Source organism: Lathamus discolor, chromosome 2, assembly GCF_037157495.1.
Source record: "Lathamus discolor isolate bLatDis1 chromosome 2, bLatDis1.hap1, whole genome shotgun sequence".
In the NCBI taxonomy this organism is placed as follows: domain Eukaryota; kingdom Metazoa; phylum Chordata; class Aves; order Psittaciformes; family Psittacidae; genus Lathamus; species Lathamus discolor.
In genome coordinates, this window is record NC_088885.1 from 7154913 (window position 1) to 7174588 (window position 19676).

At 41.4% G+C, this 19676-nt stretch overlaps 1 protein-coding gene across 1 annotated transcript in view; it reads right to left on the reverse strand.

Annotated features, from left to right (window-relative positions):
* Window positions 1-18495, reverse strand: part of ADCY1 (adenylate cyclase 1) — a 138292-nt gene extending 119797 nt beyond the window's left edge. Inside the window, exon 1 of the mRNA XM_065666267.1 lies at window positions 18361-18495. Within this exon, the coding sequence (XP_065522339.1) occupies window positions 18361-18495 (135 nt within the window). The remainder of the gene's footprint in view (window positions 1-18360) is intronic.
* Window positions 18496-19676: the final 1181 nt, after the last annotated feature.

Consider the following 19676-nt stretch of genomic DNA (forward strand, 5'->3'; position numbering starts at 1 on the left):
ATGATATGCGTATATACATAGATATGCAGCATCAGTATGTTAGATATATATTATATATATATCCACACATATACAGTCCTAATTCTGATTTAGAATGACTGAAAAAGTCATCCCAAATGTTACCATGAAATAAAACCATATAAAATAGAAACCATCACTGCAGAAGCCCTTGATTACGTCTAATTACAACTCAGCCCAAATTTTCATGCTGCCTTGCCATACTGCCCATTTTCACTCCATGTAGGCAATGTTTCGGGGCTTTGCAAGTGGCAAAAGATGCTAACACTGACATAATTCCATACAAAATATCCCTTGCCATGCTTTATTTGTTTGTCTAGTTAAGCTCTTAGCCAACCCACCCAGCAATACGGACACATGTCACCATGTGATTGTACATCATGCTTCTCCACTCCTGCAAGCGACTCTGGCCTTCCTTAAAACACAAGTGCAAAGCTCCTACTTCCAAAATGCAGATGGTATTAATTATAACAGAAAGGATTTAAATGTTTATAACAGGAATTTAATGTTTTCATCAGCATGCTTCTTTATTAAGTACTAATAAAAATAGGTGGAATAAGGGCAGCGTTTGCCAAACAAAAACCAGAATTAATGTGAATTTACAATTTTCATGCCATTCCACTTTAAACACTAACTCAGATATACCCATTACCAAGTGATTTACAATTACCCACCCAAAGGAACTGTGATTCTACCTTTCCTTCTAACATCGGAAACCAGAGGACCTCTAGCCAAGGTGAACAGAGCAGCACTGCAGCATCGTCTGCGGTGGACTCTCCAGTTTGAGTTTGTTGAGCTTAGGCGCTGGCTATTGTGAATTTGAACGGAATAGAACCCACAGTGCAAAAAAGGTGATACTCCCAGCATGTCAACAGTCTGAGCTGGTTTGGCAGTCCCTGAAGCTGGGCCACTGCAAGGTGCAGACAGCATCTGTCCCACCACTGACCTACACCTGAGGAGCTGCAACAACTGCGGCGAGCAGCCTGGCACCATGGGTCTGATGATCCTGCTGGTAGCAGGTCCAGTGTGGCCACTGTGCAAGGGGAATGCCAGTTCATTTGAATTACTGGACTGAATAGACAGTGCATGGTAACTGTGTCATGATTATAGGCAAAATTATCATTTTTTAACTAAGATATGCAGAACTATAACTGCAGGTAATTTTTGTTACACTTGCAGATCACAGTGCATGGTTTCCCACAGCCTGACATAACTCAAGGGCCTCTCTTTACTGAGAGGTCAGCCCACTGTGACATAGAGAGACAGGAAAAAAATAAGCAAGTGGGAAGTAGTTTCCAAAACCTGCTACCAGCAGCATGAGCATCAGTAAAATCTCTAGGAAAAAGCTCTACTGAGAGCATCCTTGAATGTGCCCCAGGCAACAGGCACAGAGAAGCAAACAGAATTCTAAGTGGGTAACAGGCCATAAAATGAGTTTCTTCGATAATTAAACATACCATACTCTTGACCACGATCTCCACGAAGGTAACTGTGATGTGGAAGTCTAGATACCCAAACACGTATGCAGAGTGCTACACTGACATACACAGAAAGCACAGAGTAAGAGATGGGCAAAGATCTCCCTCGGCTGCTGTACACAGAGCAAATACCTGAGGTGAGTCTCACTTCATCCCAAGCAGAAAACCAGCAGAACACTGCAGTCCTCTAATTCAGCTTGCTTAGATGCTTCCCTTACACCACTTGCAGTTCAAGCTCAGCCTTCCCTCTCTCTGCTACAATCCTTTTATATTGTATTTGCCCTCACTTTCAGCTGTGTAAATCTCTGTTTATGACATGCAGCTGTGACCATTCCTCAAACCACAAGGAGAAACTTGCCCTGGAACAGATCAGTGCTGGAGACATACACACAGAGAAAACCCTTCAACAGGATTAGGGGTGTTCTGCTGGAGCGCTCACTTCCAAAAGCATACCCTCAGAGGGAGGTAAGGGACACACTGTTACGGAGACTGGCAATAAAGGCAGAAAGAATTCTTCTCAGAAGACACAGGAAGCTTTTGAACAGATGGGACAGTTTTTTACCTTCCCTGAAATCATCTTCTTTCTAAATGTACATACATGTACCTTAAGGAAACACAGATGCATTAATGGTATGATTACTATGATCATTTGTTACCCTGATTCAGTGCCTTAATATTTACAATCAAGTATAATGATACTTACTTGGGAGGAGGCAGGGACCATCTTTGTGGTTTGCACTAGCACACCACCCAGCTCAACAAAACCCCAACGCATGTCTTTGCTGAGGGACTTTCCTTATTATATTTAGTTTTCTGGGCAAGAGTGAGAAAGATGTTGGAGAAAGGAGACTGGAAGGTTTGTGGGGGTTGATTTGCCTGTCTGATAAAGCTCTGCCTGACCCTCCATTCACCTTTTATTTCTCTGCATGGCATTCATTTGCATAGGGGTTACTAATGCAAGGGGTAGTGCTATATACTCTGACAGTCGAGTAGGAGGCAACTAAGGAACAGCCTCTATTTTAAGATAACTTACATGCCATCTTGTCTTTCCTGTATCATAGCTTAAGAAACCTTCTCCTTTCAGGAGCATACAGGCTATAATGCTGCTTTTAAGTGGAGCCAAAGCAAATTCTAAGAATATTTCTTGTTCTTTTTCTAATGGGAAAACCTCATACCTAAGTAACTCTTCCAGACCTCCAGTTCCTACAGATACGTCAGTCTTCTTAGTGTGAAAACTTAGCATGTGCTTCTCATATGCTTGGTCTTCAGTGACTGCTAATGCTCCGGAAATCCCCAGCCATGCCGCTGTATTGCTTGTGCTCATCTGTGTGATTAAGAACAAAAACCTAAGCTGTGCAGCTGCAACCACATGATAGCCCAGCTACAATCCCTCCTGGTAACACAGATAGCACTTATCTGTGTGATTCCATCTGATCATATCTTCCTTTCTCCTCTGTGTATGACCTCATCATAGCAAACTGTATTGCTCCTGTTACGAGCATATGGCCACAAGAAAAGTCTTAAAATGCCTCTTTAGAAGTATTTTCAGAGTACAAATTCAATGATGGTGAATGTATTCTGGGGCGATTTGTTTAAATAGCTATAATCAAACACAGAACTAGCAAAGCAAAAAACATCAGGGGGTAGATTTTCAGCTTATATACTGGAGATATGATACACTCTGGATCAGGGAATAAAGTTCAGTTCATAATTGGGGAATGTATAAATAAATCTCTCTCCTGTTTGGATAAGCTCTCACAATTAACGCAGCACCTACCAGTACGTTTTACTGGCAGTGCCTGGACAAACAGTTGCACTATTACGGTGGTACCTTTTTAGTATGCACTTTTGATTGCCTTTTGGTACCAGTGGTTCCCATCTTGACCTTTGAAACACAGTGTCTTACTGCAGTCTAATAATTAACAAAGGCCAACCACAAACTGGCTAGTCGTGCAGTGCACAGCCAATGTCCACATGCACACCTGGGGAGTCACCAGCCTGTGGTGCTCATGGAGATGCTCATGGGTACCACATCTGTGAGGATCTGTGAATCACATACCTGGGAAGCTGCCACAAACTTCCTACACGAACCAAGAAGCTGATAAAGTTCTTTTTGCACTGCTCTATCCAGTTTCAAGAGCTAATGTCTAGAGTTAGAGGCTGAACTCTACTGTGCAGAGTTGCATGACTAGGTACCTTTTGGATGCTTTGGCCCAAACTGAATTCAACAGTACACAACCCTGAAAGGTGCTCAGGCAGCGCAGCTGGAGCAAGATTATAGCAGCTTCTACAGCACCAGTGTTCCAGGGGTATCCACCTCAGGCCCAAGCTGAAAGCCCAAGGTTTTTTGTTACAGAACAGGGAGAATCAGGTGTCCCTCTCCAGAAGAGAGGCATTTAAAACCTTTGGTTGCTGTGCCCAGTAACTGCCCAAGGCAATAGGGATGCACTGAACTATTTCTATTTGCATTCATTTGTACTTCACAGCCTGTACCTGTCCCTCCTGGAGCCTGACAAATGGCAAGTGATTCCTGAGTCAACATCCATCGAACTAAGCCCTACTAGAGAAAAAAAAAAAAGGTATTTCCTGCCTATTCTTAGTGCTTGCTTCTATGTGAGCCACAGCTTCCATCAGCACCCATGGCTTTCAAAGTGTCTGCTAGAAAATGCCTGGTGGTAAAGACATTACTATGAGACAGCTGAAAGCAGTCAACCATTGTCTGGCTTGGGTGCCAACCCACACACATATTTAGGTGCCTCATTGTCTCTAAAATCAACCTTGAGGCTCTGACATTCATCAATACTTGTGAGGATAATGTAGCATTCAATATATACTATAGTCACCACCATGGCTTCAATTACTTCTAGAGGGTTATTTAGCTTTCACAGATACCTTTACAGATTTATTCTTAAATGTCTACATTTACTGACCAGTTTCATGATGAGACCTGAGTAGGTCACTGCTTCTCTGTGCAACAAGCCTAAGAATTTGTTTCAAGCCTCAGAAGTTAAAATGCTTTAATCCATGAAAGACTACAAGCAGAACTTGAAATCCGTGCTCTACTTTTCCTTAGGCTTTTCTAGTCAAAAGCCCCAGCGAAATCAGACATCGAACATGTTCCTACAGAAGGTCACAGGCTCTACTCCTGTACTACAGATTTTCCAGTGTGCTAGGCTTGTGTTAATCATCATCTGAGCGGTCTGCATGAACAGTGAAGCCAACATTTGTACCCGAAGGAAATAAATGCTGAAAATAACTAGTGCTTGTTTTCTATCACCTGAGGAAGAGAGAATGAAAGAGGTGCATATGGAAATAAAAGAAAGAGGAATCTAAGAGGGAGCGAAAGAAAGAAGGAATGAGGGAATGACAGAAAGCGAGCAAGCAAGAAAGAGAAAAAAACCCAAAGGAATGAAAGAAAAAGAACAAAAAGCATGGAGAGGGAAAAAAAAAAATAAATAAACAGAAGGAACAGAAGAAAGAAAGGGATGGACAAACACAAAACCCAGAAAACACCGGGGTCTCTAAACCCGCATGAACTAACTTCATGGGAGACAGTCTTAAATAAGCACAGGTTCTCATCTCACTTAAAATTAGTAAGAAAATGGAGTAAGTCTTTAGAATGTACTAATGAGTATACATAATTAAAACAAGCTCCTAATCTAGGTCATTGTACTATGCAGTACTTGGATATGCATGAATGCATTTGGTGCAGAAATCAGGAAAAGTTATGCAAATATAGATGAGGCCAAGTTCTGCTTCATTTTCCAAATTACTGCACCTAAAACACCTCTTTAGTTGCACCAGAATACTAACTATTGTTACCACAGTATTAACCATGTTCTCTACATCTCACCAAGACGACTGACACTGCAAACATTGAAAGTACATTGCCAGAAGCACACCTAGAAAGACACTAAAATGATTTTTTGCATCTTTGTTTTGGACTTGACTTTTAATCTATTGACAAGTCATTGAAGTCCAGCCAAGTCAATTAATGAGCTGTTCATATACTACATTGATTACACCATATGCGGGGAGGGTTTGCATACTGTCTGTTGGTCCTGCATTAATACTTAAATAGGACATACAAAACCCAAGCTTGTAACACCGATCACATGCAGTAGTGATACAACCCTAACAGAACGATTGGAAAGGACCTTCAAAGCTCCTCCAGTTCAAACGCCCTGCAGTGAGCAGGGACATCTTCAACTACATCAGGTTGCCCAGAACCACATCCAGCCTGGCCTTGGATGTTTCCAGGGATGGTTCATCCACCACCTCTGTGGACAACCTGTGCCAGTGTTTTACCACCCTCATTGTACTGAATTTCTTCCTCACATCCACAGCCTACATTCCATCAACCAAAAAAATATATATCACTCTTCCTACAATTGAATGGCAATAAAAGCCTCACCTGAGATTTGGCAGTGATCTTCCAACAGTCAGGAGTGGCAAAGCCCACTGTATTGAGAGGGGCTGCACATCAGCCCCTGGCTGGGTGGTAGAGGAAGGACACTGCTGCAGCACATGAGGAAATCTGCCAGCTTTCTGGTATCACCCTGGTCAAATTTGCAATCCAAACCCCGTTTAAAGGGCAGTTGTACAATACATTTCCCTGCTTTACTTTCAAATAGTCCAGACCCGAATGAGGACAGAGGTATTTTTTCATATGGGGAATATGATAGTAAATAAAAACATGCTTAAATGTAAAATAATCTTCCAGCAGACAGACAAATGCTTCTGCTTGAGAGCACAGTGTTTAGGAAACAGCAGGCCCTTTAGTTGCCCTGGAAACTATATCTGTAAAGGGCCACAACTTATATTGTTCTGGAGGCTTTTAACATTTGCATCAAAGCTTCAGAAGACAGGGACTGTCAGTGAGCATTTATTCACCCAAAAAGCAAACTTCACCTGAAGAAGGTTGAGTGCTGTATTTTTTTATCTCCTGGCTGATAAATGATCTTTCAAGAAGCAAGCAAAAAAAAAAAAACAACCCATGGAGTTTTACTATTGTGATATGCTTACAGGAAGTCAAAACCAACACTTAGGATGTTACACTTGCTGGTCAGGGTTACACAGAGAACCTGAAACCAAACAGAAGGCAAAAAATAAAAGGAACCCCAGCAGTTTCAGTACCGTCATTATTTTCTGTTTACTGCTGTTCAGTAATGACCCTGAGGCTGCATCCAGCAACCTCCATCAGGTTAGGACCTACGCTGTAAAGGAAATCTCCTTAGGAAAAGCGTTAAATCCAGAAAGCTATAACTAATCAAGCAGGAAAACTCCGTGTCTGTTCAAATATGTAACTGGCAAAACATTCTTAATATTAGAGAGAGCCATGTTTTCTCCAAGAACTCTCAAAAGAAACCCAACCCTTCAGCTACTACCAGAGGTTCACAAATTGAAGCAGTACAAAACATCAGTGCAGGAAGAGCCAGTACACTTCCTACTGTTTTCTGAACTTAGATACTGAAAACTAGTCTACGGACTGATGCTTATACTCAAGCAAACCCACCACTGAAGTCACTGGCTAAACCGCTTGTTCCAGGATGAAACAGAACAGGCAGAGAGATCTCCTTCACCTCTTCTAATTTCTGCATTAATTTCTACTCCTGATAAGTGTAAGGAACGGAAGCTGCACCAAGATGAACTCCTCCTTTGAGGGTCTTGCACAAGTAGGAGTTGAGGACAAGATGCAGAAATCGGTATTTATGGCCTGTGTAATACAAGAATTCAGGAAAGAATCAAACAAAAGGAGACCTTCCCCTAATCATAGAGACACTCAGAGGCGAGCTGAAGGAAAATCTTCAGGAGGTCTGTGCAAGAACACTAACGAGGAAAAGAGACAGACAGAATGAGAAATTAGGAGTCCTCTGACTCATTTCCTTTGGGAGGGAAAAACTGAATGAAGAAGGGCAAAAAATAGAAATCAGGCAGGATACTTCTTTCAATAACTTTCAGAATAAATATGCTCTTTGTGTAGGCGATCGTACACTTTAGCAATTTACAATATTCAAACGGATTACTCAAATAGCACAAAACAAGCACAGCGGCAGTTTCACAGATGAGAGCAGACAAGAGGAGGGTAATGGTAATTTTTCACGATGTTTTCTAAAACAAAGCCACTTACATTCCTCACATCATAAACGTTTTATCTATCCTTGGGTCATTTTGACTTGCTCGGCCAAAGTATGGTTCAACCACGTGCTGTCAAACAGCTACAGGTGAAGGTCCATAACGCGCACGGCAAGGTTTTTCTAACTCACAGTATTTGTGAGGCTGCTCCTGGGAATTATAGTCAGTTGGCGACAGGTTACAGGACAGCTTTCCTTTTCTTTTCGGTTTGACTAACCACTGACTCCCCCAAGCTTCCTCTCAATCAAGCCAGGTACATCTTGCACCTATCTTTTATGTCATGGAGCAAAAGGAAACCAAAACCCTCTGCAGGTAAACCAGTGTACAGCCTCTAAAAAGCCTGTTAATATTTCTTTAGAAATGCCAAGCAAATTCAAATACTCAGCATTTAAGGACCATATTAGTTCTTCAGATTTCGTGTTTCATAGTGTTAGTTTCTTACCATTACCAGAATTAAAATATGACACACTCTGGCACAGCTCCATCTTTATCTCAACACTGTATCTGGGATACAGCATTCTCATGAACAGCCTTTAAAATGTATGGCTAGTTTCTTCTAAAACCATGATGAAGAATCATTAAAAACCATATTTGTAGCTTTACTTTGCCCAAGAGAAGAAAAAATGAAGTGAAACCATTCTGACTCTTACTGGAAAACATACAAATAGATGTTCTTGGTTGTGTACATTCATATCATTGCTTTGGGTACACAAATAGCAGACTTTTAGCTACATCGTATGCAGTTAATAACAAAGGTACTGAGGCAAATACACTGAAGAAAAAAGTTTAAGTGGCTCGTAAGCATGCGCCATTTAACGGCAACATGGAACTCCTCACTCTTTTATGACCATCCTGCCCCAAGTCACACAGACCAGGGGAAAAGGTTCATCTCAAAGTAAGTGAAAGGAAGAGAACATGACAATATGGCCTAGCCCAGAGCAAATGGAAATATTTTCAACTATTCCTTGGGGCTGTATGATGCTTAAGATGAAGCCTTGGCCTTTATGGAACGCCTGTCCCAGACAACTGCAGCTGGAGTCAGGAGACACAGCCTACTCTTATGGATCTCTGAGTTTTGGAAAATCATCTTGCTCCTCTGTCTCTAGCCTCTTATGTAGTTCTCCATGTCTAGCAGAGGACAATAGATTGCCTGCTTTTTGCGCACTTGTAAAGCAAGCAGCAGGTTGAGAAGCTCAAAGTTGACACCTGTAGGCATTACCACAACATCAATGGTAAATAATAATACAAGCTGAATTTCAGAGTAGAATTGGATATGTAAGGTTTGTGAGTAATCCCTTGTTTGCTTTGTGTTGGTGCTTTCTCAGCTGCAGTGAGAAAAGTCACTGAAGAAGAAGCATCTTAAGCAAGCAGGGCTTCCCTGAGACACTGCTGCAAAGTGAGACCAGTTTCAGGATATACAAGTGATGGATTTCATAGCACTGCATCATTCATTTCCAGCAAGCACTCTCTTCTGTTTTCCATTAATTTGCTGCAAGACATCTTTATCTGAATACATGCAACAACAGAACTGTGCAAGGCCTCTTCCTGAAAGGCACTGCAAGACAAATTTAAACATGCTGTGAATCTCCTGCTCTTGACTATGACTGGATGCAGCAGTGCTGAAAAGCACAGATTGATAGAGGGTATCATCTTTGTTATCAGAATTAAGGGGTTTTTATTTGAGTGCCTGCTTTGTAACTCAGGTATTCAGAACCAAATAGTATAAGGTAGAAACTGTATTTTGAATGCAAAGAAGAGAATTTCTGTCCATTCTGAAAGAAGTAACACATCCACATAACTTTTCCATGCCAACATGCAAAGCCCATTGATTTCCCATGTCAAAAGTCCCATATAGTATCTTCTATACTTGGCACCAGACCCATCATGACCTACGCCAAAATGAAAGGGTTCCATGATTCACTGATTGAGTCCACCATACTGGTTATAACCATAAAACTTCCATCTGAACACTGAGGTAATTCTGGGGGCATCCAAAGATGGCACCTTGTAGGAATTCACAATCTTTAAACAAATTCTGTATGCTTCCAGCCATTTTAAAAGTCACTTCACTCCTTTGGCACCATCTAACAAACTAGGCCCTCTATATAAATGGCTTATGTGAGGAATCTCGAAATACTTTTAAAGGCTTTTTGAAACAAATGCATGATTGTTGGTCCTTAACAATAATTCACGTTTGCGAACTCCTTATAAAGGTTTGGCACTTATGGTGAAAGCTGTTCCATCAATGAAAGGTATTGTTTTAGTGGCTAGACTAAATGAGCCCAACCTTTAGTTGTATCACCTGATTTACCTAGTTCCTAAACGTCTATATCTAAATTAATGCACACACGGTTAGCTATAAAGTGAAAAGCTGGGCTGCATTGACAAAAGATGTCATTGAGCTAATGCTATTCCCACTGAAGTTCACATAGCAGTGAAGACGACATGGCTGCTGTGACAATATGGGGACATAAATCAACAGAACAGTAAAAACAAGCATTTCTGGCCTTTTTCACATCGATTGCTCATTCCTATTTCCAGCCTCTATGCCAGTACAGAAATCCAGGGAGGCGTGAACAGGACTAGCGCACTCATCCACCCAAGGAGCCCATCCTGCCAGGCTGGTTCTAACCCGCATTATCTCCCTAGTCTGTTCAGCGCAGGTCTTCAACTGCATTTAGGTGGTGAAAGTGGGTAAACAAGGCTGCACAGCCACATCTATGGCACTACTTTTTCAGTGGTAATGATGACTTCAAATATGGCCTGAGCATAAAACTAGGCCATTAATATCTGCTTTAGGAAACCCAGAAAGAGCAAGCTGGCCTTTAAATTATTTGTCTAACCCTAATAACTCACCTATGGGACTTCCTTCCTACTAGACTCTGGATATCTGATGACCCTGGAGTCTGAACAAAGCCTAGGCACTGCCTTCCAACCCTAGAGACTTCAGATCCCTGTTCAGAGGGCTTCACATGAGCATTACACATCATCACACCAGCTAATAGTTTCCAGGTTTACTATTCAGAACTTAAACAGCAAATGTGATGGTGTCACTAGTTACCACCAGGCTCTGTTACCTCTTCTGTTACCTGACCCATGTGCTAACACTTTTATCCCACTTTATGATCCACAGAGATGAGATTACAGCACAGAACACCATATTATCAAAATGAACCTGGCTGTGTGACAGTCTATAAGCTCATGCAATTAATCATAGAATCACAGAATCATAGAATAGTTAGGGGTTGGAAAGGACCTCAAGATCATCTAGTTCCAACCCCCCTGCCAGAGGCAGGGGCACTTCACACTAAACCATCCCACCCAAGGCTTCATCCAACCTGGCCTTGAACACTGCCAGGGATGGAGCACTCACAACCTCCCTGGGCAACCCATTCCAGTGCCTCACCACCCTAACAGGAAAGAATTTCCTCCTTATATCCAATTAAGCTTGACTGCAGATTCCCCAAAGCATGCCTCAGGCGGGACACCCCTACCAAAGGCACAACTGACCTAGAATGAAGGGAATGGCTCCATAGTGAAGAAAGTGAGTGCACCAGAACATGGTGCACCAAGCCTCTTCTGAATACAAAGACTTATGTTGCAGCTTCCTTAAGTCAGAGGAGAAAACGCATTAGCTGGAGCTCCTGTCCTGTTTGTTCACATTATAAAACTGGCACAAACATGAGTTAGGGTTTGTACATGGAGCACCCCAAGGGCATCATCAACAGGCTGGCGCAAAAAGTAGTTTGCTTCTTGTCTTTGGCACTATGTTCGACTGACATGGACAGTCTTCTGTGTTCATCAGTTCAATAAGGACTAGTTAAACAGAAGGACTGTAAAACAGAAGGTGGAACCAAGCCTCTGGTGTTATTATGTATTACGACTGTTCAAAGGAAGTCTGGTATCTGTTCACATCTCGGTAATTTTGTCTTTATAAAAATCTCCTCCATTCTTCACCACGCTCAAGGAATTGTGTGCCAGTTGAGAAGTTCACCCCTGAAGAGAGGCCAGGAGAGGTGTAAGTCAGGAAGCATTGTACCTACTGGATAAAGACTGAGAAAGCTGGTTAGACCGTATCTTTCCCATGGTGCTCCTTTGTCACATGAAACTCCCCAGAGGAACTTAACCTAAAAACTGCTCAGCCTACAGACCGATAACACCAATCAACATCCATGGCTGTTGATTCTGCTGCATCTACGTATATAATATAGTGGTATTATATTACATCTAGGCCACCAGTAGACCTTTGACACTTACACTGATCCCAAGAAGCTTTCCAAAAGGAGATAGTTTAAACAAGTATGAGATTTCCAGATGCTTGAGAGAGAAATATTTCTCCTGAGGATGACTAACTTGACCCCTAAAGGTTTTTCCTTCTTCAGCTACTCCAAGATAGCCTTCTGCATGTCAGCTTTTGAACTGCTGTACCCAGTATTTTCCAGATGACTTAAGAGCTCCTTAAAGGAAAAATCCCACACCCTCAAAGCACTTTGCATTTGTTGCAGTATGCCACAAGAGAAGCTCATGCTGTAGCCAATGTCTACTTACATGCTGCACTGTAAAATCTGTTTTCCAAGGTTTGTACCACTGAATAAAACCATCTACCCTTAGGACTATGCACAGGAGGATTACTGCAACTCAGCAGTGCATTATAAACCAGCTTTAGGATTACTTTTCGGTTTTGATCACAACTTCAGAAAGTTTCTCAACTGTCTTTGTACAAAGTAGTTGTAAGTCCTTGATTTTTTCAGGCTTTTCTTTTTTTCATAAGTAGAACGGCAGCGACTACCATACGCAGGGGAAAAGAAGATAGCACCTGATAGCTCCCTGTGAAGAGAGTTCCTTTGAGAATGGTAGATAGTGGATTATATAGGCGACAAATCCTTACCTCTACAGAGCAACAGCAACTTTAAACTTCAAAAGACAACTTCAGCGGCATGTGAGACATTTTGTAAGAAACACAATTTCTCCCTAGTTTAAGTATTAAATCTTTTGCCCAAGAGAAGGAAACATCGTTATGATCAGTAGCAAAGCTCTTCCTAGTATACAATCATTCTGGAGAGATGGGTCTTTCTGCAAATGATACCATAGAGATTTGGGACTAAGGTGCATGACTCACTAGCTGAAAAGACAGATGAAGTCTTGGGACTGAATGTTGTGCACCCTTGGGGAAATGAGGAAAGATCAACCTCCTTTCTGCAGACATCCCCATCCCAAGAGAAGGTTCCCTTTCATGTTAATTTGGTTGATGTTTTCTTTCAGGGCACTGATGTTTTTAGTAGAGGGCACTGCACCAGTCAGCAGAAACTGACAGGGACTGGTTCCACAAAAGCCACAGCAGGAAAAGGAAAAAAAGCAAGTAAAACAGGTTTGTTTTTTTCTTTAAACTATTAGGTTTTCCGATGATAAACCAGCAATGCTACAAACATTAAGGACAGAGAACAACTCATGGCCTTGCTAGTGGTTACTGCCCATTTCAGTACTTCTGCTCATCCTAGCTGTAAAATACTGTCCTAAGACCCAAGCGTAAGAGGTGCATTATGTCCCCTGCCCACAGGTAAGCTAAGAAAATCCCACAGCTTACCCTATACGTTGCCCATCAAATAAAGATATTAACCGCACATAAGATTTGCACTGAAGTCAGCAGGTATTCAGGAACTTCCTCACGATTCTCTTAATGCTTCTGTCAGACAGGAAACAAGGTGCAGAAATAATGCTGAGAGATAAAAAAAGCCATGCCAAACAGTTTTATAAACTACCCTTTTATAGATATCAAATTTAGCAATGGCAATGGAGCAAATGGAGCTTGTTCTCTCCTCTAAAACATCATCATCCCTTTCAGTGAAGGATATTCCAGGAGCTGTTAGAAGAGCATGCACTCTCAGTTAGAAAAGCACATTACTCTCCTACCAAAGCCGTTTCAGCTGTTGCGTTAGTAATAGCCGATACTGTGAAGTGCAGCTCAGAATAGGAATCCCCTCTTCAGGCTGTGCTCTCTTCAAAGAGAAAAATCAGACTAATCTCTTTAACAGCGTAAGTCAGGAGAAATGGACTATCGATGAAGCAGCTCATTTGGACTAACAGATGAGGCAAATTAACTGGGCTGCAATCTCCTCCTGCCTGAACCAGACAGAGGGCTGCACTGAGAAGGCCAAATAAACTGAAGCAAGCTTTCCTTCTGGGGAACTCAAGCAGCTATCATTCACCACTGTCATGGACGTAGCTGGTGGTGGGAAGAGGAAAACCACATACTGAACATGGAGATAACACTCGTTTCTCTGTTTTGAACAGCATCATTATTCCTTCTATTTCAAAGAAGACAAATAGAGCACTTACCACAGCTAATCCAGCTATGGACTTAAACCTAGACTTCTTCAGCTACCACAGCCCCACTACAGCCCATCTGCATTATACCATCATGGATCAGCAGAGACATCAGCACAACAGTTGTGGAGCATCAGGAATCACACAGGACACCCGTGAGGAGCCATTCTCTATTTCCAGAGCACAGCATCAAAGCTCTGTGACCCATAATCCCAGATAAGGAGTAGCATCCAAATCTTTGACAGCCATGTCAGCAGTGAACAGGAGCCTCCAGAGCAGACTCAACAGACAACCTGCAACAGTGGGAATTTTATCTCAATACAGCTTGTGTCTCTTACAGGCCTATTTGTCCGTAAGAAGACGTTCCTTTGCACTGCCATTACTACTTTCATGTCGTAAGGCAGACAGACAGACCTTGATTTTCCTACATAGTTCACTTTAAATGGTGTGCCCTTTTAGTTAAATCCTTCTGGGATGAAATTATGACTGGAAAGAAGAATTTCTGGCACATCACATGAATCTCCCCAAAGCCCTGTGAGATGTTTTTGGTGTTTAAAAGTGAAATGAAGCTCAGGCCTCATTATCTTTGGTTGAACATCAATCAATTTACTTCAAAGCTTCATTGTGCCACATTGTATTTTATACAGATAAACTCTGTACAGAAAGAAATACATTCTTTACTTTGAAGACACAGGACTAGTCTCATAGAACCACAGAATGGTTTGGGTTGGAAAGGACCCAAGGGGACTGGATTAGCCAGTTCCAATCCGCTGCCACAGGCAGGGACACCTCACACTAGACCAGGTTGCTCCAAGCCCTGTCCAACCTGGCCGAACACTGCCAGGGATGGAGCATTTACCACATCTTTGGGCAACCTGTGCCAGCTCCTCACCACCCTCACAGTAGAGAACTTCTTCCTTGTATCTAACCTGAGCTTCCCCTGTTTAAGTTTTAACCCGTTACCCCTTGTCCTATCGCTACAGTCCCTGATGAAGAGTCCCCCTCCAGCATCCCTGAGCCCCCTTCACACATCGGAAGCTGCTCTGAGGTCTCCAAGCAGCTTCTCTTCTCCAGGCTGAACAGCCCCAATGTTCTCAGCCTGTCTCCATACAGGAGGTGCTCCAACCCCTCAACTTTGTAAGAGCAAATTTCCCAAGTTCTGCTCAAGCACAATATTATTTTTCAGGCTGTTAATACTTCAAATAAAGTATATATTTCACATAAATCTCTTTTACAACTGTGTTATTTCACTTCATACTTTTGTGGGGGTAAAAAATTACTGTCATCTTCTAAAAGGGAATCATAAGCAGATTTATGGAAGTCAAAAAGTATTTCTCTGCTATTGTAGCGTATGAATGAGCAACCAATGCAAAAAAGAGAAACTGCCAGGTTGGCTATAAGCACCCCTTATTTGTACGTGCTGAGCACTGTAAAGAGCAGTTCATTTTGCGTTTACTTCTATAAAGTAGTATAGGATGCCGAACCCCTTGTTACTGAATTCAGTAATGAACACCTCGCTCCAGAACAAACATCTGGAGGGTGGAATATTGTTCCAAAACATTTTTCTTATTAGCCAGCCTTAGTGACTTCTTGCAGCATGCATCTCTGGATGACAAAGGACATCCACAGCTAAAGAAATAACTATATTTCTTACAGCTTTGTCACTCTTTAATGCCTGGCTTTCTGCCACACTAGATCTACATTTCAGGGATTTTTCACCATTTCAAATCCTGCTGGAGAAAACAGCTTTTCTGTATATAGAATGTGTTTTGGTGAATTTATTTCATTCAGGAATCAGCTCAGGTGGGAAGATCACACAGGATAAATATTCCCGTATATATTTATTGTACATTGAACTATGTATGATTTTTATATATATTATATTGGATTTGGCAGTGCTGGGGAACAGTTGGATTTGATCTTAAAGGTATTTTCCAACCTAATTGATTCTATGACTAACCTGCATTAAAGGGAAGTACTCTGCACAGACTATACTTGAGTAAATGAGAGGTAACGCAGTTGTCTTTGGTTATTCCAAAGACAGAACAAACAGGTGGACAGAGTAGCAACCACGCTGTTTCCTCAAATTCCCACAGCGATGTATTTAAGAATCTGGAGCAAAGCCAGTTTCTTCCATGAAAAGTTTCCCAGGGGAAGAACACAAGGAAGGAAATCAGAATTTTTAAAACAAAACACATGGGTTACAGTAGGCATTTTGATGGTCTCTCAGACACATCTATCACAGCGAGCCAAGGACAGAGCTCAGCCCCAAAGCCTCTTCCTCCACTTGTAGTTTTGTCCCCTACCGAACAGCGAAGGTCTTGCAGGAGTTAATACTGCCTGACTTAGTCCTGTCAGCGATGTTGAAGAGTTGTAACCTGGAACATTTTAAGACCCGGATGAAATATTCTTGTAACATATTATGAATTAATCGAACATGAACACACCAGCCCTTTGCCATACTTTCTAACAAGTATTCCGTATTGGCACAACCAAGAACTTACAAGCAACAAGAACCATGCTGTTCTGGCTCATCTCCCTTTTTCCATACATTGCATCCACATTTAGTTACGTTTTAGAGTACTTTATTCCTGTAGGCAAGACAGGAGTTTATGGCCTTTTGAATCTAAGAAAGAACAAGACAATAACTGACTACAATAGGCAGAAAACATATATGCTAACTGATGTTTTCTGAAGTGGCAACAGCAGAGTTTAGCATGCAAGAATGCAATGCATCTAAACTGACAGAATGAGAGAAGAAAATACTAGGAAAAAAAACACTTCTGCTCTAGTTAGTAAGAGCCATATAACACAGATGTGCAAACATTCAGGGCTGTGTTTTAAAGCAGATGAAAAGCAACTGAAACCTTCACTAGCTGGATGGTGTATTACACCAGTTCTGTCCAGCACTACAATAGTAACTGGGGAAAACAAGATGGAGAAAAACACCTACAAAATGAGAAGTTTGGATCCGGCAGAAATGGCTGATCACATCAGGGCCAAACACTGACTATTCTCCAAGTTTTCTCGTGTGACTTTAGCACTGAACATATCCAAAATTACATGTTCAAGAAATAAAGAGAGACAGAGAAAGAGAAACTAAAGAAGAAATAGAAACCCTCAATAACTTATCCCATAGAAGCCTCCAAGATCTTTAAATACAAACTGGGAGCCCCTTAGCTCAGGCCTGCCCAAATATATACGTAAACTGCTTTTTCGCACAGTAAGCATGTAAACCAAATACAGTCCCCGATTACTAACATTCCATGCAACATTTTGCTATTAACCAGGGTGTAGAGAATAAAATGTTACCATTTTATAATGAAGCCACTGTTTGGCCCACTTTGTTAGCATTAAAATGAAAGCAGTAAGAAGACTCATGGAAACAGTCTAAACTACATACCTATTAACAAGGACTGCAGCCATATAGCCCTTTAATACTGTATTGCCATTGCTGTGCAGAAAGTCACGAGCTTTGTACCAATTTTGCAAGACTTCTGGACTGACTGACTTGCTCTGGGCTAGAAGTTAGGGCTACACTTTTATTTTTGACCTCTCTGCACTTTGTTTTGCCTGGTTTAAACATAAAACCATTAACAAATGGCTTTTTTATATCTAATTGACCAGATGTCTGTAGCTAATTGTGTTACTTTTACTTATCTTTGTATGTTAGCACAACAGCTTTACTACAATATAATTAGGCAGTATATAGAAATATAGACCTATAGGCCTTGAGACATGAAGACAGAGGAAATGGTGTAGAGGAGTACAGGCATGGAACTGCAAAGATGGAGAATAGGCTTGGTATTGCAGACAACACACGTTGCTATAAAAAGACTCACCAATGATCAGAACAAGTATCTAAACATGTATAAAAGGAACCACATACGATAGGTCTGCATACAACATGGAGCTGTAGACTACTAAAGAAAAATGCATGTTAGCAAACTTATAAAGATGTCCCCAAGACACAAGTGTTTCCTAGAGCAAAGAAAAAGAAACCATTAACATGAACATCTTCTTTGCAGTGACAGACTCCAGATGCTGCCCATACAGGCACCACCACTAGCAGAATGAAGGCACCAACCATAAGACGTGGAGAAGCAGGGGTAGGGTAAGCATAATGTCAAGGGAAGAGGGTAAAAACTAAATGGCTGTATGACTGTGTTAGCTCTGTTACTATTGTTAAAACAGTTTCTTCACAGAAGCCCTCTTTTTCTTCAGGAATAATGTGATCTAGCCTATTAAAAACTCCTGAAGTAGTTGGTTAGGATTTCAATTACACTATAAAAAACTTCCTAGCTTTATATAAGATGCATTTGCTCTTTGTCCACGAACAAGACGTTGAGCATAACATGGCTTTAAGATATGTTAAGAAATGTCTGACAAGTCAGTCAGAACTTACCTTTAGCAAATTCAATGTACATTTCCAAGCAAATAGTACAGAACAGGAGAGGACATTTCCATGGGAAGTTTCTTCCAAACAAAAAGTAGAGAATAGGAAAGAAAGAGGTGGAGCCAAAGAGAAAGTCACCTGCATCCTTTTGGCATGTATTTATTCACTGGGTTAGTTAAGAGGCACCTGGTCCATCATGGGGACCCACAGGTGTTACTGCAATACAACAGTAATACACCAGCCACAGGTGTCCACAAAGGTCAGGTGAAAAGCCATTGCAAAGCACTGCCACCAAAAATGTTCCAATTCTTGTAGGATTGGGAACATGGTGACATTCATTGGAGGGAAGCTGCATTTTCCCCAGGCTGCTAAGTATAAGAAAACCAATTAAATTTATGAAGTTATTTGTTCTTTACTATTTCACCAAGTCTGCATGCTTCTTGCTGGTTTCCCAAAGGCTTCTTGTTTCTCAAGCATGCAGCACCATCAGCATGCTGTTACTGTTTGGAACCCCATGAAGACTAGCAGTGTCAGCAGTGTGCAGACTCGGGAAGCCAAGAGCTTATTAATCTCTGTGTGAAAAAAGACACTGGGCTCTGCATTCCATAAAAAAATCCTGTATTTCAGCCCCTTGGTAAAAGGACTGTGGTCAATACCTGGCAATCCCCATGCACAAATAAAGATTAAAACCCCATTATAACTACAAACAAGAAAAAGCTTTACCATCTTTTAATATGAGCTAAATATCAACTTGGATTTAGGCACAGATACTGCAAATCTCTAAGAGCAATGGTCTCAGTGTTTGGAAAGAGATGAAAACGGTGAATTTGAACAGATTTTAAGTGCATTTTAGGGTATGTTTGCAATATTGGAGATATTCTTGATACTAATATTTGAAAAGCATCACTCAGAATGAACTAGGACAGTCCCTCAGCAGTACTTTATATGCGTGAAGGAGAAAACCTGAGCTTTGCACTGAATTATAACAACAGTGGGGCTGAGCTGTCTTTTATTTGCAGCCCTTTTCATCAGGCTGCTAGACTCTACCTTCTGTGTGAGACAAAGGTGTGGAAATAACAGATCTTCCAGTGATGTGTTCACTAATTACATTTTTAACAGTAGCAGAAATAATATTAACTTTGGTGCTAATGATAATTCCTTATGACATTCCAGACTACTGTCACAATAACCTGCAATGAGCTAAGAAAAACATGAAGTTGGAAGTATTAAATGATTTCAAATACCTCTTACCAGTTTCCTCCATGTTATCCTTTTCATAGTCTACCCATTCCCCACTACAGTTTTGGTACTGGCTGAGCCAATAA